Raw genomic sequence first — 26,864 nt, forward strand, 5'->3', positions numbered from 1 at the left:
GAGAGATGGCATCAGCCAAACCAAGAATATGTTTTTCAAACTCAGTTCTATATCAACTGATCAAATGTTCTAATTTCTCTACCACTTCCTCTTTTACAATACGCTTTTACTTGTTTCAGTCATTTGACTGCGGCCATGCTGGAGCACTGCCTTTAGTCGAGCAAATCGACCCCAGGACTTATTCTTTGTAAGCCTAGTACTTATTCTATCGGTCTTTTTTGCCGAACTACTAAGTTACGGGGACGTAAACACACCAGCATCGGTGTCAAGCGATGTTGGGGGAACAAACACATACAAACAAACACACACACACACATACATATATATATATATATATATATATACAATGGGCTTCTTTCAGTTTCCGTCGACCAAATCCACTCACAAGGCTTTGGTCGGCCCAAGGCTTAGAAGACACTTGCCCAAGGTGCCACACAGTGGGACTGAACCCAGAACCATGTGGTTGGTAAGCAAGCTACTTACAACACAGCCACTCCTGCACCTGTATATATGTGTGTGGGAACATGTATGCATATCATCATCATCATTATCATCATCGTTTAACATCTGTCTTCCATGCATGCATGGGTAGCACACTTGACAGAAGCTGGCCAGGTAGAAGACTGCCCCAGGCTACTGTGTCTGTTTTGGCATGATTTTTACAGCCGGATGCCCTTACAAATGCCAACCATTTTACAGTGTAGACAGGGTGCTTTTTACTGTTAATGTTTGCTGTTATGTTCAGCTGTAGTAAAAACAATTTTGCATTAATTTGAGGGGTTACCCTATACTTTTGTAGAGTACAAATTTATTCTTAAACAAGAATATTGTTGAAAGTGACTTCAAAATTTCAGCTAGTTAAGTAATCTGATAATGGTTTAACTGACCAAAACTTCCATGTCAGTTAGCAACATACTTGTTTAAGAATAAATTTGTGCAAGTATGTGTGTATGTATGTGTGTGTGTGTGTGTGTGGTGTAGTGTAGTGTAACAACAGTAGTAAAACAAACTTCAAGCAAAACAAAATATTAACAGAGGACTGTGCAAGCTGAACTAAAGAGTAACTTCTTGTTTAATTTTAATAATTTCTCTTCAGTAAATTAACTGCTTAATCTTTTATTGGAAACAAAAAGACAAGAGAGGAAAACAAAATAAAAAAATAAATAAAGACAAAGTTACTTTCTAAAATTTAATTTCAATTCCAAAACCATTAGCAATATTTTTAGCAAAATCAATATTGTAGCTTTTGTATTTGCTTTACAAGATTCTTGATATGAAATTGTCTATTGAAACAGACTTTTTGTATCTCAGAAGGGTCATTATGCCAGTAATTATGGGCATAATGACCTCCCAAGACACAATAATGTTATTGTAATCTCATGAAATAAAGCAATCATGGCATGATATTGAATGCTGATAGGAAAGAGATGACATTACACCATAGAAACTCAACTTGCTAACATAACAAGAGACATTTATCAGACATTGTTAAAGATAATAATAATAATAATAATAATAATAGTAGTAAAAGTAAAAATAATAAGTGTTGTTGTTTCCAATACTGGCACAAGACCAGCAATTTTCAGGCAAAGCAATTAGTCGATATCATCAACCCCAGGACTTTGTTTGATTGGTACTTTATTTTATCAATCCCAAAAGGATGAAAGGCAAACTTGACCTCGATGGAATTTGGACTCACAATGTAAAGAGCCAGGAGAAATACTGTGAAGCATTTTGTCCGGAATGCTAACAAATGACCAGCTTGCTGCCTTTATAACATAATAATAATAATCCTTTCTACTATAGGCTCAAGGCCTGAAATTTTAGGAAAGTGTGCTAAGTCTATTACATTGACCCCAGCACTTAACTGGTACTTATTTCATTGACCAATAAAAGATGAAAGACAAAGTCAACCTTGGCAGAATTTGAACTCAGAACATGAAGGCAGACATAATGCTAAGAATTTTGCCAAGCGTGTTAATGATTCTGCCAACTTGCCACAATAATAATAATAATAATAATAATAATAATAATATTGATTATGATGAGAAGGATTTCAAATTTTGGCATAGGGCAAGCAGTTTTTGAGGGCTGGGGAAGTCTATTAAATCAAGCCCAGTATTTGACTGGCACTTATTTTATGGACCCCCAAAAGAATGAAAAAGCAAAGTCAACCTCAGCAGAATTTGAGCTCAGAATGTAATGACAGATGAAATGCCACTAAACATTTTGTCCAGCAAGCTAATGCTTCTGCCAGCTCGCCACCTTAATAACAATAGCAATAATAATAATAATAACCCTTTCTACTATAGGCACAAGGCCTGAAATTTGGGCGAAGAGGACTAGCTGATTACATTGACACTAGTGTGTTACTGGTACTAATTTCACTGACCCTGAAAGGATGAAAGGCAAAGTTGACCTCGGCAGAATTTGAACTTGGAACATAAAGACGGATGAAATGCTGCTAAGCATTTTGCCCAGCATGTTAACAATTCTGCCAGTTTGCCCCCTTAATAAGAACAATGGTGTCAAATTTTGGCACAGGGCCAGTAATTTTAAGGAAAGCAGTGAGTCAATAGCATCGACCCCAATACTTGCAACTCCAAAGGGAGGAGAGGCAAAGCTGATCCCCGGTGGAATTTGAACTCAGAATGTAAGGAGCTAGAATATATATATCACAGGATATTTACTCTGCCACATTACTGATTCTTATTTCTTTACTGCCCACAAGGGGCTACACACAGAGGGGACAAACAAGGACAGACAAATGGATTAAGTCGATTACATCGACCCCAGTGCGTAACTGGTACTTAACTTATCGACCCCGAAAGGATGAAAGGCAAAGTTGACCTCGGCGGAATTTGAACTCAGAGCGTAACAGCTGACGAAATACCGCTAAGCATTTCACCCGGTGTGCTAACGTTTCTGCCAGCGCGCCGCCTTATAAAACACTAATGATTCTGCCATATAAATAATTTACTTTGGAAAGAAAAAAGAGATATGGGTACTTACTGATTTTCTTCTTTATCACGTTTTTTCTTTTTCTTCAAGTCTTTCTTTTTGTCTCTCTTAGATTTTAGGAACCCTGCCAAAACAAGTATATTTCTAATAAAATCAAAAGAACCGTGATTTTTTTTTCTTTTATTAAAAAAAAAAATAAAGTATACAGCTAAAATGTTAAAATCTGGACTACTTCATATAAGGTTAATTTAAACATATAACTAATTATAGATAGGAACTAATGATCCTACACAGGAGAGAAAGGATGAGAGAAACAAGTCGAAATAATTAGAAAGATGAAGCAACAGGTTTATTTCAGTATATTTAGGGTATTGAAATTGTCCATCACTAAAGCTATAAGAATCTAAGATTATTGAAACTAATTGAAAATTAATGAAAAATCCAATGTTTAATGAGTTTCCTAAAAGAGCAAAAAAAAAAAAAATTTTGTTTTTCTTTTAATAATCTGAAATTATAATATAAGCTACTTTATCCCTCATTAAAACAGCTCACACTATTGTATGTGATGATTCAGCTAACATTGCCAATAGTTGTGAAGAAATACACTTTACTGCGAATATTTTCTGTCTTTAAACACTACTGTGCAAACAATTTGAAATATGTTTACATGCAATTATTCGTCAATATATGTGAATAGCATTTCATAAACACTAGTGCTGACACAATGAAGCATAGGTTAACAACTAAACGAAAGAACTATTTGCAATTAAATGAGGGGTAGGGGATGAAAAAGTGTGCATCACCTTGCAAAGACAGAAAAAAAATAATAAAACACTGTGTTGACAAAATTGCAATTGTGCTTGCTTGGAAGCATAAACATCGCTACAATAATTTCTATGTAGGGGAAGAGAGAAGTAGGGTTATTCACCCTGAGAATCGATGTGAAGATTTGAAAAAAATCATCTTGCTATTTATATAACAAAAGAAACAATTACTGCTATTAATGTACTTATGACTTTTTTTTTGTTTCTTTTTTTTTTTTTTTTGTCATATTTTATGTGCATCTAGAGTTAGTAAGGTTATACGGAATCACAGTCAGGTAATGAAAACATTTCCAGAAGGAATCATCAGTAAAAGTTACCAACAAAACAATAATATGCCACTAAATGATAAAGGTTGAGCAAACAATGGTTTAATTTCTAAATAATGGAATTTCAAAAGCATATATGACTACCAACGTCTGCAATAAACTTTTTTTTTTTGATAAATTTAAGTGAATTACCATTCAAGATTTTGTTTTCAAGCTCCTATCGAACAGAAAAATCAATAAGGCCACATAATGTTAAGGTTCCAAAAGGCAGCTTATAAACCGTCTAGGTCTGAATAATTTATGGAAGAATAATTTCCATCGATAATAACTATACAATAATAATTGCCATCAATATTAGAATACAAAGAACTATTCCAATAATATGCAGCAGCAAGAGAAGGTATATGAATCAACTCAAAAGAAATCGAAACAAGAGTTATTACTTCACTTTGGAATAATAGTAGGGCTTTGGTAGGCCATTAACTTAATCACACTTTTGAGGAAAATACTGCAGTATCTGGTTAATAGATACTATGAAAATATATTGCATTTTGAATTATTAATACAGGTTATACTATATATATATATATATATATATATATATATATATATAGAAGGTTTAGATTTAGATTCAAGATTGAATATGGTACTTATGCGTAGGCACCAGAATATCGTATGGTATGGTATTATACAAAAACCATTCCAAAAGGATAGGTGATCAAAAATTCAAAATAAGCAACAAGGATTTCAAAGATGATTGCAGTACGCACGTTTCATGCTACCCCATTTATTTAAGTAATGCAAGCATTACATTAAATGCAATATATAAAGAAAATACACAATTTTCTTTGTATTGTAACTGAATTATTCCAAGGTATTTTATTATAAAAAAAATAATTTCAAAATGCATTATGACATACCAGCTTCACCTCTGAGAGAAGATAATCTTTATTATGCTCATGGGTACATTATGTTGATTATGTGCAATGATTATCATTTACACCTGTACATTACAATGACTATGTTCTTTTAAGATGTGGAAACAAGTACATAATAATGCATTCTACATTAGATTAGAAGTAAATAGATTGTAATAATGTACTTTGGGGATAATTCAATTAATTGCAACACAAAAGGAATTGTACATTTTCTTTTTATTACTTTTTCTGTATATTTTGTGTGGAGCATTTTCACCTTGTGTGTGTGTATGTGTGTGTATATATATATATATATATATATATATATATATATATATATATATATAAAATCATCATCATTGTTTAACGCCCACCTCTATGCTGGCATGGGTAAAAACACACACACACACAGTGCACTACTTAATGTTGTTTGTTTCTTTTTAGAATAATTCGAAAGGCAAGGTAGTCCTTCTCAGTAAACATTACAATTCAACCTCGCTTTAAAATGTAAACAACATGGTTACTTCACAAGCTAATCTTTCCATGATTGATCTGTCTAACTAGCTTCAGGTTTTGCTGAGCAAAACCTGAAATTAGTCATATTGTTTTGTTTTGTTTTTTTTTTCTTTACTTTCTGTTCACAGAGAGATAAGCTTGTGGTATAACTACTTTGTTTACTTTTCACAAAGAGGCTAAACAGTAGACTTACTGGAAAGATTTACCTTTCACTTCAAACATAAATATATACATATATATATATATATATATAATTATATATACACACACACACATACATGCACACACAGTATGTGTCCACAAATCATGGTGGGATTTATGCTTCATATACATGTTGAATAAGAGATCAACTAATAAGGTTTATGTACAGTTTAGTGTGGTTTGATGTGGCTTCCATTTGTTGCCCTACACGCATCTAAACAATACTCCAGTTGAATGAGTGAAGAAGACTTTATGGATACACTGTGTATAACTATCATATATATATATATATATATATATATATATATATATATAGGGATGTTGCTATTTTCAACAGCCTTTTTTTTATTAGCTAAAGGATTAGTCCCCCAATTTCTTGCCCTTTTCTTTCTCCATGAGATAAGGATAGCTATTTCAAAAGTCTGACAATCAATTATTACACCCATCTCACTAATCCTTTAGTAAATAAAAAACTGGCCATAGATAATAGGAAAGTACCCACATCATATATATATATATATATATATATATAGCTTTCAAAACATTTTTTTCTTTATTTAAAATCTAAAATAACCAACTAGAAACTAATTACAGACTGATAGGAAACTAGACTAACAAATTAGATGAGTGCTGGTTGTAAGAAATTGTGAAAGCAATATGGGCACAGCAGAAAAATCCACTGGATGTTATCAACAAGTGCAAAATACACATACCAGAGAATGTAAAAATGTCAAGAACACTTTTGGGTGAACTTGGGCTAGATGAGTCACTGTCTGTTTCAAAGAAAATCAAGAAATACAAGGAAAGAAGAAAAAAAGACAAACAAAATCACAGAAAATGAGCTGTAGAAATCTATTGAGAATTATAATGGTGAGGAATTGAGGAAAGCAACAACAAAGGAAGAAGATGATATGTATGGCTGAAGTTAAATTCGGTGTGATAAAAGCAAGAGTTAAGCTTAATGATGAGGTCAATTGAGGGTTTTTTTAATTAAAAAAATTTGAATTTTTAAAATTTTATTTATTGATTTTTTTATATAGTTATATAATAATGAAGCAATGATAGGGGGAAAAAATCAATGAAAGTTGACAGTTTTGACAGCAATATATACAAAGTGTTAGATGAAAGACCAGAGATAAAGAAGATGAGTCGAACCTGACCTTACAGCAGAACCAGAAGGCCAGTGGAGGTGGTGGGGAAGAACAATGAGAAGGGGAGCTGGTTCTAGAACAATGAGGTATGAAAGGAGTCAGATATCAGAGAAAATAATGTTGGACAGAGAAAGATATAGAACAGAAGAATAAGGCAAATGATACATGCAAGAGATGAGAGAGAGATAGAGAGATGGAAACACATGAAATGTACTCAAGCAGAATAAAGGTGATATATATCCATGCAACAGTGAGAAAACAGCAGATTACCAATATATACATACATATATATATTTATATACATACATATATATATATGAGAGAAAGAGTGAGACAGAGATGGAAGGAAGAAAGGAAGAATGGAAGAGCTCCTCAAATTAACAAGTTTGGTGACACACAGCTCATGGATTGGCTTCTGAACTAATCATACTAAATGTGTATTAAATCAGTTACATCAATGATTGAAAAACTGGAAAAATAATATTAAGAACCATACAATCTCATAAATCTACTTAAGAAGATTTCCTTCGTTCTATTCTTGAAAATGCAAATACAACATGAATGTATATACCTAACTATTATATATTTTTTTTTTTTTCAAAATTATATTTCACAATCAAATGACATTTAAAACAGAACTTTTTTTTTTTGAGATATTTCTAAAACCTAAGCTACAACATGGTGGGAAGTGGTTGATTTTGTGGTTTAAAGCTATATGTAAAACTGTCTCCCCCACCCACCCACCCACCCATACATCTGCTCAATGCAATCCAACACCATAAGCTAGCATGAACAGGTTCAATCATTTGTTCATTCATTTAACATCTATTTTTTTACCATTCTAGCTTGGTCTTCAGCAGACATTTATTCACGGGAACAATTTATGACCAGGTGCCCTTGCTGTCACCAACCTTTACCTGCTTTTCAAGTAAGAAAGTTTTTATTACTCCACTGGTCTTCAAAAGCATAGATTGGCCAGTCAACAAGGAATGTAAACATATCTATCTTACCAGTTCACTCAGACAGTGACAAGCAAAGCCATGGGTTGCATGTGCACACACACAAATATATACATATATATATATATATATTACAACAGGCTTCCATACAGTTTCCATCAACCAACATCACTCACAAGGCATTGATCAACCTACAGAAAAGAGCCAAACAGCGGCTATCTTCCAAGATGCCAAACAGTGGGACTGAACTTAAAACCACATGGCTGTAAAACTTGCATTCTTAAATTTGATTGTTGAATTAAGAAAACACAAATAGAAATTTTTGTGTTACTAATTACCATTAATTACTTCTGTAAATAAAATAACTCAAGTATCCATGGATATCTACATTATACTTGGTTCATCAACTAAAAAATGGTTAGCCATTTGGAAAAATGATAAAAGTGCAAGCCTGGATGTTAAACAACTGTTCGTAATAAACATTTTATAATATAATTTATAACATACAGTAATCCCTTGCCCTATCGCGGTTCACCTATCGCAGTTTATTATTCAAGCTTACGTTGATTCCTCTGTGGTGTTGTTTTGCATTTATAATAAAATAAATTTGAACAAATTATAAAAATAATTTTAAAAAAATATACAGTACAGTACTGTTTCTACTTCACAGATTTTCACCTATCAGGGGGGGGGGGGGCTTTGGAACGTTACACCCGCGATAGTGAGGGGATTGCTGTACTCTTTTATTATGTTTCATTAATTAAACAGTGGCCATACTAGAGCACTGCTTTAAAGGTTCTAGTAGAGCAGTTCAGCCCCAGTACTGATTTAAAGTCTGGTACTTTTATCAATCTCTTGAAACTATTATTAATATTATTATTATTATTATTATTATAATCCATCTTACATGATCAACAAAATCTTTAATCTATAACTAAATCATTGAGTTCTTGCTGAATTACAATTAAAAATCAATCATAATTTATTTTGAGACAATTCTTTTTTTTTAATATGAAATCATTATTTAAGGTCATCACATTATCAAATTTTCAAATCTTATTTCAATCCCTGTATTGCACCTATTTTTGCCTCCAAATTTAGGCAAGATACATATCCTCTCATTTCACTTCAAAATCTGTAGTTATTAATAGAATGGTGTTTGAAAATATTGTCCTGTTTTGTTGGTGGGTACCACCAACAAAACAGGACAATATTTTCAAACACCATTCTATCAAATTTTTAATGAAAATTGAAGAGTGTGGGAATATAATGTAGCGACTAATGATTTAATTAATGAGGTCTAATTAAGTATTTAATCTAAACACTAGTAAAAAAATAAGTCAAAACTTACAAATAATAATTTGCCATTATTATAATGTTTACAATAAGTTCTATAACGTACTCTTGACGCATGAGGTAGTAAGTTTGTAGCTGTGGGACATAAGTTATGTATTCTACAAGATACTACTAATTGCCCAACACATCTCAGTTGATTAATGAAGGAATAATTATTTCAACCTCCGCTCCTGTCCCAAAAACATTTAGGCAATTTCTGTGAACAATGTACAGAGATAAAAATCAAGCTAATGAGAGAGCCCTTTTCATAGTTGCTTGACATGCTAGAAATAGCTATGAAATTTCCATCAAATCACAACCGTATTGTTAGGACACATTGGACAATGTACTTCCTAGATCTCTCATGTCTGAACAAAACAAAATGGGATGGTCAGAGCTGGAATACCTTTTTATCATAATTCTGCTGGTTCGGGCCAGATTGGGGAGGGTCATGCTAAAATAACAACAAAAATAAAAATCAATCATTTTAATTGTTCCTGATGAAGGAGCAGGAAATTCTGTAACCAGATGCTCTCCCAAATAATATTAACCTTTGTTTAAAAATTTTCAGATTATTTAAAATGTAAATTAGAACTTTCAACAAACAGTTAGTTAGGAATAATTACAAAAAAATTTTAACTGAAGGTAAGAAGACTACAAATTTTCTTTCCGTTCATTTTCTGCTTTTCTTTTTCTTTTTTTTTTTGGTCAAAATATAAACTCATTAGTACCAACAAAAATACACACTGGTTGGTGTTAACAAAAATAAAACCACAAACTGGTTAGTTATATTTAAAAAAAAAAAAAACAATTAAAAAAAAAACAATTAAAAAGAATGCACATTATTTATTAGGTATCAAACAAGTAGATTACATGAGAATATGAAGCCATACCATCACCACTGCCACACAATCTGCTGATATTAGGAACTGGTCACCAAAAGTGAAAAAAAAATAGTTAAGCATGCATATGCTATCATATTAATTGCAGCAGTTTTACATTAAAGAAGCCAAAAAAAAAAAAAAAATTAAAGAAAGAAAGAAAAAGCCAAACAGAAAAAAAGAAAAGCTTAAGTCCTCCAAGAAAAGCCAGAAAGAGAATATTGTATTGTAAAGGTAATGATGGTATTACATGTTCGAGACACTCTCAGCTTGACACTGCGGCTCAAGGGTCCTGGCTGGGCTTCAGCTAACACAGGACTGGGACTCCCACTGGAGTCTGCAAAGCAATGGTACTGACATCTCACAAAACTAGCCAATTAATAATATTACAGTTTCAGTATCTACATACTGACATTGTACTGCTGCTACTGCTGCACTAAGAGACATGGAAACAGAAAATCATAATTAATGGAAGGTTCTATAGATCTCAGCAGAAGTAAACCGATCTGAATGTATATGGCTTTTTTATATGTCTGTATACCTATTTTGTAAGCTGTATGTTTGTGGACATATTTTCTAAGTGAGCTTGTGACAAATCCTATAAAACTGTGATATAATTCATATGATGATTAAAATATAATTCTGTTTAAATTTATGATGAAACACAACCAAGGTGTTAAAAGAAACATTAGTCAATTTGTTGAGATTCTGTGGGGTGCATTTGGTTCTGCTGATAAAAATGATTAAAATGTTTCAGCATTAAATATTTACAAAATAAATTCTTAACAAATTTGTTTATAAAATAATTTATGAATAATATCAAAGATGATTTTTAAAAATATATATTTTTCTCAAATATATTTTTGAAATATCTGTAAAAAATATAGAGACAGAGAGATCGATACTTTCCAATTCTATTCTAAACCAAGGTCTTTGTAATAACAATAGAAACATAAAAAAAAATTTAAAAAATAACAAAACTGTAAAATATGGATTGATTGAAATGGGTTGGAGAGGAATGGTCAAGACTAATGAAGCAGTAACAGCAGTAGTCTGTAATACTGAAACAAGAAATTTTAGTAGAAACTTTCAAACAATTTAGAATGACTAGCTTAAAAATATTGAGACGTTACAGTAGGCAGTTACCAAAGATCAAACGTTACTTCACTTCAAAGGGACTGAGAAAAATTAAGTAAAAAAAAAATAAATAAAATGAGACATTCAGAAGTAACAAAAGAATCTTTTCTCTATCATTTACTTTAGTCTTTTTTTTTTATTTTATTTTTTTAGTTAGCATCCTTAGAGGAAACAAACAAATTAATTTACATTCATTGCATAATCACTGCACAGCTAACCACAGTATTCTGGTATGAGATAAAAAAATTTTTAAATGATTGGCTATTATGAATAAAGAACCTGGCTGCACTTGGTTGCACGATCATGAGAAAAAAATTGTAATGCTGAATTTTCATGGTCAAACAAGAGTCAAAAAGAATTCTGAAGAATGTTGTCCTCTTACTATGGTATGGAAGCAATTGAAGGGAGCAGAAAGTTCAGGTAAAAGACAGATACTAAGGATATTCCCCCAGAGTAATAAAAGATATAAAACAGGCATCATTCCATCAAGAGAAAAATTTTAAAAAAAGGACAAAAGTGTAGTAAAGAATAAAAAAAAAAGAATTATATGAAACAAGCAAGAGCTTTAGTGTGGTGGATAAGAAGCAGGGTCAAATGATATCGGCTGTGTGAATTATAGGAAAAACATCTGAATGAAATAGGATATATTAAGATCCTAATCACAGCTATGAGAATTATCAGGTGATAAGAGCTGTTATAACAATTAGAGGATCACAGCTATGAAATTATCCAGAGATAAGAGCTGTTGAAATGTTGATCATAGTTACTTAAATTGTTACAAAATGATAATTCACAGAATTTCGATTCCTTAAGCAAGGTTTTTTTCTCTAATGTGCTATAATGAATTTCTAATCATTTAAGTTTTTTTAAAATCTACATAGATATATATGATAGCCACTCATAAATAACAATGAGGTTAGTTTTTACTAAACAAATAGTCACTTTCCTGAAATAAAATCTCACAAGCACATATCATAGTATTAAAATAATTACAATGAAATATCAATGAGAGACATTTGCCATCCCGTTTCTCTTCTCTTCAAAAACATATGACACTCAGAGAAATCAGTCATCATTACCCTTCAAACAAATGGAGATAACTTTACAGTCATTTGTATCAATGTAAAGCTGAAACCAGGATGTATCAAAATTGTAAATAAAAGAAAGAAGAGTTATTTAGAAGAACAGTTAGTTATAGAAGTAAAAAAAAATGTTTTTTTGTGTTTTCTTTTTTAATAGCAAGAGAGAAAGAGAGAAAAGGGTAATAATTACAAAAAAAAAAATGTATATATATATGCAATGTTTGACATGTTAAGTGTTTAGAAGTTAGTAACAAATGTAAGCAAACGGATTGCTTACCAAGACTACAACACTGAGGTAAAGTCAATCGTGAATCAACGAAAGACTTCCCACAAAGTGACAGTAGCAAGTAGAGACAGCAGTGGCGGTAACAGCAACAGCATGCACCCAGAAAGCCCATAGTAGTTAGCAATCAAGTAGAGGAACAAGAACAGCCAAATTGACCAAAACAAATCAGTGTGCATGTAGCCAATTAACCTCATACACACCACACCAGGTGAATTAGCAAATAATCTTTTTTCATGATTAGCAACCACATCTTGTTTTTTGTTTGTTTGTTTTTTTGTTTTTTGTTGTTGTCTTTTTGTATTTACTTTTTGTTGTTTTTCTTTTTCTTTACATCTTCAAAATGACTGAGACAATTAAAAAGATTTAATGGATGTACAGCCCTAACTTAAACTAAGAAAGACTATCAGTTAGTCAGAGTCATCATACAGAGGTTCAGGGAAATGTAACTTCCAAACCCAAAATATGAGACCAGACCAGACTGCCAATCAATATTGGAAACTAATTACAATTATAAACAGAATTTAAAAATCACAAAAAAAAACTAATAAATGTTGATAAATTTAAATCTCATTTCTCTTTACCTTCCTTTTTCTTTTCTAATGAACCATCTTTTTTATCAAATATCTCAGGAGACATGGGTCTTGTAACAGGTAAACACGAAAGGTCTGGTTCAACAAATTCTTTTGGACCTACAAATCAACAATACTTTAGCATCAACGAACAAAATAAGTTGGAAAAAAGCAATTTCAATACAAAGAACTACTTCAAAACTTAGAAGACAGCTTTCTTCAGAATGCCATGCAGAATAAATAATGGGTTAAATTTGTTACACAAAGATCACCAAAGCCACTTTATTGCTAACAAACCATCTCATAATGATTTCTAACATAGATGCAGGCATGGCTGAGTGGTTGAGAAGCCTGCTTTCACACCACATGGTTCCAGGTTCAGTCGCACAGCATGGTACATTGAGCAAGTACCTTCTACAATATCCTCAGGCCAACCAAAGCTTTGTGAGTGGATTTGGTAGATGGAAACTGTGTGGAAGCCTGTCCTGTGTGTTTATGCCTTTGTTTCTACTTTTCTCCCAACTTGACAACTGGTGTTGGTTTGCTTATGTCCCTGTAACTTAGTAATTTGGTGAAAGAGACTGATAGAATACACATAAGTGATGGACTTAAAAAGAAATAATTACTGGGTTCAATTTGTTCGACTAAACCTTCAAGGCTTGTGCCCCCAGCATGGCCACAGTCCAAATGCAGTAAATATATGTTCAATGAATAATATTTCTCTCAGAACATAGCATCAGACGAAATACCGCTAAGCATTTCGCCCGGCATGCTGACGTTTCTGCCAGCTCGCTCGCCTGTTTCCACACAGTTTCTATCTACCAAATTCACTCATCAACCATTGGTCAACCAGGGCTATAGAAGGTGCCATGTAGTGGGAATGAACCCAGAACTTCATGACTGAAAAGCAAAGCAAACTTTCTTAACTATTCCACCATGTGCACATGACACACGTACACAGACACAAATTGCTTTCAGTGTTTTTGAAAAGCATTAGGAACAAAAGTAACAGTATTATCAATAACACTCAGATTTTGATCATGATGTCAATATAATTATATTGCTGCTGGAATGAATCATACTCAAGGAACACAATTAAATACTGAAAAAAAAAAAAGAAAAGAAAAGAAAGTGTAATATAGAATAGCAATGACATAAATCAATAGAGTTGTGAGAAAAAAAAATTCTTGTACTACCAGTTTGTTAACCATTCTGACCAATAAGACAAATATGGCAAGTTCCCGCCATCACAAGGGGCTTTGAACAAGGCTAGCTTTAATATTGATAGTGTGTACACTAACAAAAAAGACTGTCCACATTAAATCTCTATCTTCTGAAGAGACTTTATAATAACAAGCTTTTTGGATGCAGTGCTCAGGTGCACTACAACTCATTGGAAGAGAGTAAAAGAGAACAGAAAGCAGCAATAAGTCGAGTAAAAAAAAGACAGTAATGATAACCAGCAGACTTATACGTGTGGTACACAGCATGGAATACAAGAAGACAGAAAAGTAAACAGTAAAAAAAAGCAGCGAGGAGGAAGAGGTGCAAAGTGCAGCAGGAACAGCTGAAACTACTGAATTTTGGAAATAGAATTTCTCAATACGAATCTAATTGTGTGTCATTGGGTGTTATCAATCCATAGTGAGGGCACGTGGCTTAGTGGTTAGAGCATTCAGCTCATAATCGTAGGGTTGTGAGTTCAATTCTCAGTGGCGTGTTGTGTCCTTGGGCAAGACAATTTATTTCATGTTGCTCCAGTCCACTCAACTGACAAAAGGGTCCCACTCCGCGTCATGCTGAATCTCCCTGAGAACTACATGAAAGGTATGTATGTCTGTGGAGTGCTCAGCCACTTGCACATTAATTTTTCAAGCAGGCTGTTCCATTAATTGGATCAACTGGGACACTTATCGTCGTAACCAAGGGAGTTCCAGTTATCAGTCTATATAACATGAATGTGTACTATTTCCACACTGCAGAGGGTTGGGTTTCTAGCTAAAGGATAACTTACTTCCATTGTCACTTTTGACAGTTTCATAGGGCCTGAAAAGACAAAGAGTGCTGCCCTGCCTTCTACTCTGAAGTAAGTCATTAAAAAAAAAAAACGCATCACATACATATACACATCACATGCATATACTCATGAGTGCACACATGTGCACACCCAGATGGAATATTTTAACATGAGACAATACAGAAAAGCACTTAAGACAATCACATAACAGTGTTATGTGATTGTAAGAGACACAATCTCATACACATACAAGCATTAGACATGCATACATATGCAAATACATTTGACAAAGACACATGCACAACCACATTAGACAAAGACAGACATACACAAATACATTAAACACACACATACAAGCATATTAAACAAATACATGCTAGTACATTACACACACACGTTCACACACACACACAAATGCATTAAAACAGAACCAAATGGAAGCACGTGAAAGAGACATACATACACACACAATCTAAACATACAGACAGACAATGGTAATCACATTAGAGAAACACACATACATTAGACAGACACATATAGGAACATGAGAGGGAAATACACAGAAAGGTTAGACAGATAAACACACACAAGAATATTAAACACATACACACAAGCAGGAACACAAACACACACATAGGACGAACATCAGCCAAACACACAGTCACAATACAAAGATGGCAATGAAGATACTCACCCGGACGTATTTTGCCTGAAGCTTTAGCCTGCACAAAGGTATGAATCAATTTCTGTACAGTCATCTCATCACAGTTATTTCTAAATTCATTATGTACCTGGCAAGAAGAAATATTGGTTTAAATTCTGGCATGAGATCAGCAATTTCGGAGGGGAGGGAGGGAGTCACACGGGCCCTTAGAAGATCTGGGTTGGTGTCTGGCATGCTGGAAGATCACTGGGAGTGAGGCACCCCTTAACTTTTGCTAAAGCATGTGTCCAGTACCCACTCTCAAACCCAGGTTATGTCTGCTAATGATAATCAGTGGTGACTTGGTCAGTGAATACTCTGCAATGGTCAACAATTGATGGCAAAATGACTTGCTATGGATCACACTATCCCTGAGTGTGTATGCCTGTGACTAGGGACCATATGTTAACTTGTATTCCCACTGAAACGCTGAATACGATCTATTGGTCGAAGCCAGCCCAACCCACCTCAAGTGAATGCTGCCACAAGTACAAGTAGGGGGTAAGTCAATTACATCATCTCAAGCGCTCATCTGGTACTTGTTTTATGGATTTTATCGACCCCCAAAAAGAGGAAAGGCAAAGTCGACCTCGGTGGAATTTGAACTCAGAACAAAGACAGACGAAATGCTACTAAGAATTTTGCCCAGCCTGCTAATGATTCTGCCAGCTTGTCACTTTTACTTGTTTCAGTCATTGGACTGTGGCCATGCTGGGGCACAAGCCTTGAAGGTTTAGTCGAACAAATTGAACCCAGTAATTATATACATATACAACAGGCTTCTTTCAGTTTCCTTTTACCAAATCCACTCACTGAGACTATGCTCATGGTTCCACATAGTAGCACTGAATCCAAAACCAAGTGGTTGGGAACCAAATTTCTCAGCCAAATCGTCACACCTGAGCCTATCCTACATAACAATTACATAAGCAACTATTAACAACTGACAAGCTCACCTGTCCAAGTAAGATGTGTTCATTAACCCATGCTTTAGAGTATGTATCTATGAAATCTTTCATCTGACGTGCATGTTCTTCTTCCAACTTTTGAAATTGCTGGAAACAGAAACACAAAAAAAAAAAAAATGTTATTTGAGAAAAAAGACCACATTATAATGTAACAAATTATATATTTTGTGAGAAGTAAAAAGTGAGAAACATTTAATTTTCTGAGCCTTGTAATTACCAAAATATGATGATGATGATGATAATTTCTCCAATAAAGGTAGAAAAGTTTCACTAACAATTAAAATGTATAAAAATACAAATCACATATTATAACAAGATATTTGAAAATTATATAATTAACAAGATATTATTTTTCTTGTGAAGATGCAAAAAGCGACTCGCGCTTCTTCGTCCCACCAATTCTTCCCTGCGATAAATGCCCCTAGCTCTTCTGTACTGGATTTGACCTAAACAGCTATCCCAGGCACTGGCACCCTTCATATCCATCAAGATGAAGAGGCTCAATCACTGGCTACAGATCTCCTATTTGGATATGAGTTGATGACAACAATTTTCAGTGATATATAAGTGACCAAAATTACAACATTCTCCTCAAACAGGACGCCTGTTTTCACAGAATTCAAAGCCAGCGATTTCAGGTGAGGGGGCAAGTCACTTACATTGACCCCCATTACTTGACAACACTTTATTTTATCAACCCCAAAGGGATAAAAGGCAAAGTTGACTTTGGCAGAATTTGACCTTGGCAGAATTTGACCTCGGAATGTAAAAAGCCAGAAAAAAGGCCACTGAGCATTTTGTTAGACATGTTAACAATTCTGCCAGCTCACTGCCTTATTAGATGTGTACCTTGTGTTAAATTTAAACCTACAATTAAATTTCTTTAACTGACTTATCATAATGATTCTAGAAAAGGTACAAATATAGTTTTTGATGTTTACCTCTTCTTAAAATCACAAATTTCATGCTTATTTAAAAAAAGAAACACTACTAAGTCAGTGACAAAAATTAGAATGTAGAATGTCAGCAAAATAGAAGTTTGGCAGAGCCACAACAATGACTAGCTCAGTAGAAAATAAACTCACAGTCACAACAAAGACTGGCTTATTAGATCAGTAACAAGAATAAGACTTTCAGAAAAGTCAAGATCCGGCAGAGCAGCAAAATGAACCGATCCATCAGAAAATAAAAATGGTACAACAAATATCAAAATCTGGCTTAGCAGTAAACAAAGACTAAATCAACAAACAAAAGAAGATTTATTCCATAGAAAACACAGACTACTGCAAAAGAAACAAGGACTGGCTCAGTAGAAACAATCATCTACCTCAGCAGAAACATTGGCACAGGAACTACTTGAAGGACTGGTTCAGTAGAAACAAGGAATGATTCAACAGAAACAAGGAATGACATAGTAGAAAATGAAAATTGGCTCAACAGGCTCAACAGCAAGCACTGGCTCAGTAGCAACATAGAGTGGCTCAACTGCAAGCACTGGCTCAGCAGCATCAATCAGCAGAGCATTGATAAGAGTTTCAACGGCAAAGATTTAGGCAGTTGACATCAAATTTAGAACTGCAACACAGTATACAATTTGGATAGTTGTGTAATGGGTGATTAGGTCAGCAAAACGTAAGAGGAATTAGGAGGGTAACAAGTTTGGTGAGGAAAACAGCAGCAAATGATGAAATGGTAAAAAAAGAAAAAAAAAAAAAGAGCCAGATTATAATACTCTGGTGTATTAAACTATTTTCTTGTTGCTAAAGACCACACAGAGTTTAGAAGCACTCAAATTACAATATATATTTGCATATCACTTTGACAATATTTTCAAACAGGTTCACAAGAAATATTCCATACAAGCATATTCAAATAACCAAAACAATTTTTTTTTTTTTGGTGGAAAAGTGTGTGTGTGTGTGTGTGTGTGTGTGTGTGTGTGTGTGTGTGTGTGTGTGTGTGTGTGTGTGTGTGTGTGCGTGTTTCAGCAATTTAAGATAACCATGAGAAATTGACACAGATTATGGAGTTTAGTATTTATAGTAACTGAATGTTTTAGTTAAGTATTATTTATGTATAGGAAGGGAGACAAAACAGTTCCATTAGTGTGTAACAATTGTACAAATATGTGTGTGTGTGTGTGTGTGTGTGTGTGTGTGTGTATCACTTTCGGTCTCTGTCCAGGGAAGCCATGCAAGTCTGGTGTGAAATGTCTAAGTTGTGTGTGGATTGTTGACTGTGTGATTTATATGGAAAGCTTAAAAAAAAGTAATAATAATAATAATGATAATGATAATAATAATAATAATAATAATAAATAAATAAATAAATAAATAAATAAATAAATAAATAAATAAATAAAAAATGAGGGATGGTATTTTCTGTATGGCAGTGTGGATTGCTATGAGTTCCAGTGAGTGAGTGAAATGGAATTAACATACAGAAAGAACAGTGTCAGAAACATGGGTAATTGGAGATGCTTACACACTTGTCAAATGTATGTGAGGAGTTCTGTAGGAGGTGTGCTGTGTGAATTTGGAAGTGAAATAGGCAGCAAATGTTTTTATTACAAGGCTACTTATATTACCATTTTTGGTTAAAGAGAGGCAGGTCACACACACACAGAGTTAATGGTTCATTTTGTTGTTACCCCAGGTGTCATGTTCTTTTTTATTTGTTTATACAGCAGCCTGACTGAATGCCCAATGCAAGAAACTCAAGAGTGCCTAAGAAGTAAATCACCAACTTTGAATAAAAGATGAAGGCTGGAGAATATATCAGCCGAAACATTGCGTTAGCAACAAATAAGATGAGGACAAATATCCGTCAAATGTAAATAACGTAAATAATGGAGTTAAATGTTTGTATTATCAGTATTAATAGTTTGTGACTTAGATCTGCATCATTCAAAGTTTCACAGACCTAAAACATGTCTAATCCTTCAGGTGCTGTAGTTTTAAGAGGCAAGGTAGACATGTGTTCTAAAGAAGGCTGATTATCATTGGATTATGTAAATAGTTCATTCTTATTAAGTCAGTACGGGGTCATGTAATTTGAGATAAAAAAAAAACCTGCTACGTGTTGTAGCAGCTACTGAATAAGTGAGAACTTTGATGCAGTAGATAAGAGTCATCTCTCATGCTTTCATTAGAAATTTCAACATTAAGTCCAGCAAAATTTCATTAACAGTTATGAGACTATTCAACTAATAGCCGATAACAGCAATAGCAATTTTCACTGATGACAACAATATAAAAGTTCAGTTTTCTTGTTAAGGGACACAATGGCTTCTTGTAGTATGTGCAGTTTCTCAAAGAGATGAAATCGGTGGTTGTGCACTCTGGGGGAAACTATGACAAGGTTTTGTCAAATATACATCAAGTTTTGCAAGGCAGGACATTTCTTGATCCTGAAGTCACTAGATAAAATAGGACAGATTGGTTGGTTTCCTTCGTCTCTGAACCTAAAGGAGTATATATGCTGAGTGCATTTTCCCTTGAAATTGTTGGTTTCAAATCCTGTGCAGTTTCTTTTAGGATATTATCAAGTGGTATAAGGTTCACAAACCAATGCTTTAGAAAGGTAAAATCTCCTCAATGGACATGTAGATAGATTTCAGCATTTGGGGGTGGGTGTCTGAGATGAAGGGTACAAAGATATGTGCTTCTTTTCCTGTTATAACATGCAAAGTCAGATGTGATGTTATCTAGACAAGAGTAATTAACCTTAATATTATATACATTAAAAAGCTTGAGGTATTTAAATCTACTTAGGAAATGGCATTTAATGGAGTTGAAAAGAAGATTGCATGTAAACTTTTTTTACCAATCAAATATCAGAATGATTTCAGAAAATGATATCGAAATATTTATCATACTTCTTTATCAGCTGCTATTTTCATAGCAAAGTACTGTGATAGCAACATTTTACTTACATCACAAGATTGAGACATTTTCTTCTCAAATTCATCTCGTACTGTTGCATATTTGTCAACAAGATTTTGGTATTCATCATCTGACAGAAATTAAGAACAGAGGCGAAATTAATAGGTATAAAGGAAACTGTAAACACAATAATTAAAAGATAAAAATTCACAAAATGTCATAAATAGTAGCTTTAAGATTACTTATCAATAACAAAGTAATGAGAATTAACTTGTCACATATAATAGCAACCAACATCCTTATTTGTCTCAGGAATCATAGGTTTAATACTTAGTACAAGATTAACACTTCATATGACAAAAATAAAGATATTTTTATATTGTAATAAGTTTTATTTTCATAAATATAAACTAATAAATTAAGAATATTTTTTTCTTTAAATTAACCAAAAATACACTCACATTTAAAGAAATATTAATTAAATTCTATACATAACAGCATCATCAATTTGCATTTACTTTTCTATGCTTGCATAAGTTGGATAGGTTTCCTGAGACAGAACTTTATGCTGATACCGATCCTGTTGCTAACCATTTTTAGTTGCCTCATATGACAAATAGGTACATAGTTTAACAATTACAAGCCAAGATACATATAGTGTGTCTGTGCATGCCTCTACATTCATTATAAGTATCCTGGTTTGTAATTGATAAACTATATACTTGTGTGTCATATGAGGCAACTAATATATATAAATATGCATGCATGCATATAAACATATATCTCATTGTAATATATATATACTAGCAGAAATACCCGGCTTTGCCCGGGTTAAAGAGAATAATGAAATCTAAAAATGCCGTCTAGACTACGCAACCCTCAACTGTTAGTAGCTACGATACCATATTTCTACATTAATAACTCTCCAATCCATGCCAGCATGGAACATAGACATTAAGTGGAATGCCAGTCTCTCATCTAGGAGGGCCTTGAAATCAATGTTACCAACTGGGGACTATGTGTGTCGCAGTGATAATAAAAAGACCCAAAGGAGGTCTGCAACGAAATAATTTTACTCAACACTTTGCAAGTGAATCAGTGGAGGCAAAGATGCGTCTTATTTACTTGACAATTTATGCACCACATTGCAGAAATCACAATGTAAGTATATCTGAAAGGGTAGTCTTACACCGTTGTACTGTTGAATTACAAATAATGCTCATCTGTTATGTTCGGGTTAAAATTTCATCAACATCAAAAATATATGAATTTTCATGGGAGTTATGGCCGTTATACATAGAATATAATTTCCAAATTTCATAAAGATCCGTTCAGTACTTTTGACGTAGTTTTGGATAAGAAAACAAATGACTAATGTGTGTGTTTGTGTGCATGTGTTTGTGTGTGATGGGTGTATATATGTATAGATATCTGTATACATGTATATATATGTATATATGTGTACATATTACATGTACATCTATATATATATATATATATATATATACATCTACACATATGTATACATATACATGTATGCATATAGATCTATATATATATCTATGCATATACGTGTACATATACATGTATATGTATACATATACATCTCTTTCTCTCTTTCTCTCTCTCTGAAAGTATCTGTAATTACAGTATCGAAATGTGATTGTTTCAGTTAGTGGAATAACGTGTACATATACATCTATATGTATACATATACATCTCTCGCTCTCTCTCTCTTTCTCTCTCTCTCTGAAAGTATCTGTCATTACAGTATCAAAATGTGATTGTTTCAGTTAGTAGAATAGTTTCATTTTTAAAGTGAAAGTATTTGACATGAGTGTTTTTGTTTCACTTTTGACACGTAATACTTAAATAGTGGAGGAGATATTATGTTGCCGTGGGCTCGAACTCTGCAAGAAGTTAAAATTTTTTTTTGACTAAAACACAACTGGAACCCTAAGTAAGGCATGTGTAAAATTTGAATGAAATTGGTTGCGTAGTTCTCGAGTTTTAGGGATTCACACAGACAGACAGACAGACACACATTCTCATTTTTATATATATAGATAATCATTCTTAAAACAGTTTTATATTCATATTCTCTAATGCTATCATATCATTAGTGAAATTACAACAAGTATATTTTAATAGTTTCCCATACATGCTAAGAATAAAATATATATTTTTTGAATTAAGGAAAAAATAAACAAACAAGAAATGAAAAAAATTTGTTCAAAACAAATCTAAATTTAGGGAAAAAAAAAAAGACTATATTACTATGATAAAAACAGTTTCTAACTACATAATACAGGCTTAAAAAGATATAATCAGACTGAGCAGTAGGAGATTACTGATAATATAATTAATAAATTGTAAGCTTAAAGTTTTCACAAGAGAGTATTAAGTTTCAGTTTCGGTTCATTTCACTATCTTCTACTTCTTCCACTTCATACAAGTACAGCAGCTAAAGCAATATTATTCATTTGCTTATATATACATACGTGTCTGTATGTGTGTATATATATATATATATGTATGTAGGAGTAAAGGGAAGCGTGTGTGCATGTATATATGTATACACAGACAGCCTTCAACCAGAATTGGTTCAGGCCATGACTAATGTAACAGTTTAGCCACAGCCTTTAGGCTGAAATATATAAAAGCATGTGTGCGCATGTGTGTGTCTGTGGATATGCTGTGTATATAACTGTGTATGTGTTTTAAGACAGATATATTAAAACATTTCATGGGCAAACTAACATGTAATTTATTAACCTGCATAATATCTATGCCCCTGAATAGGTTTCGGGCTTCATCTCTGGTCATAAAACATTATTCTATCACTTCTATATTTGTTCATGAATATTGTTTAGATGTCTACATGTGAAGTGTACATGCATGTGTGTGTTTGTTTATAAGACATATACAAATATAAAGACCCGTGATCATAACTTTTTAAAATTAGAATAATATAAATAAATGATTATAACTAACTTGCTTTCCGGAACTTGCTTTCAGCCTAAAATTTAATAGAGAAAAAGAAAAGTTGTTATTGAAACTGGAAAGTATAAAATTTCTAAACAGGAAAAGAATATTTCATTATCACATAATGTTTATTATCAATGTTTTCACAGATCTGATTAGTATACAGATGCTTCTCTCTCGCAGGTGTGTGTATATATATATATATATATATATATATATATATATATGAGACCAAAGTGTACATACGCCGCTATATTTTTTAATATATATATATATATATATATATATATATATATATATGTATGTATATATATATTAGGTCTTGGCATGGTATAAAGGTAAGGTATTTCCAGAGAAGCACTCAACTCGAGTTCTGGGTTATCAACACTGTCAGATTCCAAAAACTACAATTCTCATTAAATAAAGCTACCCAGGGTTTCCTGGTTGAAACATTAATTTATATCCACATTTTTTTTTTTTTTTAAACTAATAACAAGACTGCTTGTCAGTTTCTTTTTAAAGCAGATGACATTTAAACAAGGGACACGGATAAGGAAGAGGACAAAAAGAAAAACACAAGGGAAGTAAATCAGTGAAATAAATTAATGTTCCAATGAGAAAACCCTGGGTAACTGTACTGAACAAGAATTGTGGTTTTTATTATAACACTATCATCATTCTCTTCGCTGATCAAGTGCCATTCTACTATCTAACTGGACACGGATGGATGGATGAAACAAGAGATTTAGATCAGTTTTTTTTTTAATGATGACCACGCTGCCACCAAAACAGCAAAAGGAAAACTGAAGCAACCACAACAAATATGCCTTGACAAAGGATACAGGATTTCTATACTGACATCTAAACCCTTAACTTAACCATAAGTTTCTAAGTAATTTTAGTCTAGACAAAAACATTTTTAATTAACAAGTTTAACTTTTACAAACTATTCATACCTTTCTTTGACGTACTTCTCAACAAAAATTAAACCAAAATATGCTATACTTCAGTTTAATTTAAAACAAGATGTCATGTTAAAACATTACTCAAAGCATATAACAGTCTTGAAATACTCCCAATCAGGTAAAAATTGAGTGAATTGGAGTAGGAAATGTATTTTGAAATACATGTCATTAAATTTAAACAAGTGTGCATTTGAGTGACAGGGTAACTAAACTATAGAACAAAACTGTAGTGAAGAAGAAAAAAGAAACAAAATGAAATGTCACTAAGAATTGTGGAAGATTTCACTCAATCACAACAGAATTTAGCTGACTTGCAGTACATGGTGGTGACTTTCATCAACTCTATATTTATATGTGTAGTGTTAAATTTACATTCCAGTTTAATTCTAAAACAATGTAGATAGCAGAAAGTATCCCTCTCTCCTCTCAAATACCCATTTATAGTATTTCTCCCATCATTATACCCTTTCAAAATTTACATTTTGTGTGTACAAGCCTTCACCTCCACCTACTGTTCACAGTGGGAAGTAGTTGGGTAAATGACAAAGAGAGTATAGGATTATGAGCTCCTTGAGGCCTGTCTCACTAAGGATTCTTCAACCTCTCACGTGTTGGTGCCACGAGAAAGCACACCCAGTACACCCTGTAAAGTGTTCGGTGTTAAAGAGATCATCCCATTGTAGAAACTAAGCCGAATGATATGTACAAGTACCTAATCATTAGGGGGTAGCAGCTCCCAATATGAGGGGATGCAGATCACAATGACCTATCTAACACAGGGCAGTTTGGAAAGCAGACATGATAATGAGAAGATTAAGTAGGTATATCATCATTTTACATCTGCTTTTCCATGCTGTTTTCTAATGAAGTCTTTCGCATTCAGATGTCCATCTTGCTGGCAATCCTTGGAGTTGCCTCTAATGATAACACTATATCATTATGCAATAATATATGCCACAACAAAGGTGGCAAGCCGGGCGAAATGCTAGGTTCTGAGTTCAAATTCCGCCGAGGTCGACTTTGCCTTTCATCCTTTCGGGGTTGATTAAGTAAGTACCAGTTACGCACTGGGTTCGATACAATTGACTTAATCCGTTTGTCTGTCCTTGTTTGTCCCCTCTGTGTGTAGCCCCTTGTGGGCAGTAAAGAAATAAGAAACGTTAGCACACCGGGTGAAATGCTTAGCGGTATTTCGTCTGTCCTTACATTCTGAGTTCAAATTCCACTGAGGGCGACTTCGCCTTTCATCCTTTCGGGGTTGATCAATTAAGTACCAGTTGCATACTGGGTCGATCTAATCGACTGCCCCCCCCGCTCCAAAAATTTTGGGACTCATGCCTAGAGTAGAAAAGAATACATACAACCAATGATACATGATTCTTCAGAATAATTCACAAAGATTATTTGCTCAAATAACCTTTAATGCATGGTTCTGAAGAATCAATCTTTCATTTTGTGTCTAGGACACTTCATGTATTAATGGTTAACATATATTATTGCATAATGTAGCAATGTTCATGAGACCAATGTTTGATGAAACATCTGTAAATAAATGAAATAAAAGGACTTGCTTACTCCATTCTCCTTGGTTATAATTCTATAAATAGCCAAGTACCATGTTGTGAGAGCAAGCGTACCAAGTATAGTTTAGTTGCTTTTTCATATTGTTGGCATTCCGTCGCTTACGACGTCGAGGGTTCCAGTTGATCCAATCAACGGAACAGCCTGCTCGTGAAATTAACGTGCAAGTGGCTGAGCACTCCACAGACACGTGTACCCTTAACGTAGCTCTCGGGGATATTCAGCGTGACACAGTGTGACAAGGCTGACCCTTTGAATTACAGGCACAACAGAAACAGGAAGTAAGAGTGAGAGAAAGCTGTGGTGAAAGAGTACAGCAGGGTTCGCCACCATCCCCTGCCGGAGCCTCATGGAGCTTTAGGTGTTTTCGCTCAATAAACACTCACAACGCCCGGTCTGGGAATCGAAACCGCGATCCTATGACCGCGAGTCCGCTGCCCTAACCACTGGGCCATTGCGCCTCCATGCTTTTTCATATATGCTGATACTAAGAATACATTTGGAATTTATGGATGCTTAAATAAGCAAAAATAAAATATAAAATGAAAACGCTTGTTGCATTCAAAAGTATTTTTTTTTATAAATATATCCACATACACATAGATAAACACAAGAAGAGAATAACAGTGGAGTGCAGGGAGGAAATCAACAAGTATGTTGCTGTTGAAGGTTAAGT

The 26,864-nt window shown here is 33.6% G+C and overlaps 1 protein-coding gene across 1 annotated transcript in view; it reads right to left on the bottom strand.

The window, feature by feature from the left end:
• Positions 1-26,864, bottom strand: part of LOC106867173 (F-BAR domain only protein 2) — a 69,649-nt gene that overhangs the window by 26,038 nt on the left and 16,747 nt on the right. The window contains exons 6-12 of the mRNA XM_089356900.1: positions 23,652-23,676; positions 20,708-20,787; positions 16,762-16,860; positions 15,797-15,893; positions 13,098-13,205; positions 10,262-10,348; positions 3,013-3,085 (exon numbers count right to left, since the gene is read on the bottom strand). Of these exons, the coding sequence (XP_089213026.1) occupies positions 3,013-3,085; positions 10,262-10,348; positions 13,098-13,205; positions 15,797-15,893; positions 16,762-16,860; positions 20,708-20,787; positions 23,652-23,676 (569 nt within the window). The remainder of the gene's footprint in view (positions 1-3,012; positions 3,086-10,261; positions 10,349-13,097; positions 13,206-15,796; positions 15,894-16,761; positions 16,861-20,707; positions 20,788-23,651; positions 23,677-26,864) is intronic.

Source organism: Octopus bimaculoides, chromosome 8 (genome assembly GCF_046866305.1).
Source record: "Octopus bimaculoides isolate indiv1 chromosome 8, ASM4686630v1, whole genome shotgun sequence".
Classification (NCBI taxonomy): domain Eukaryota; kingdom Metazoa; phylum Mollusca; class Cephalopoda; order Octopoda; family Octopodidae; genus Octopus; species Octopus bimaculoides.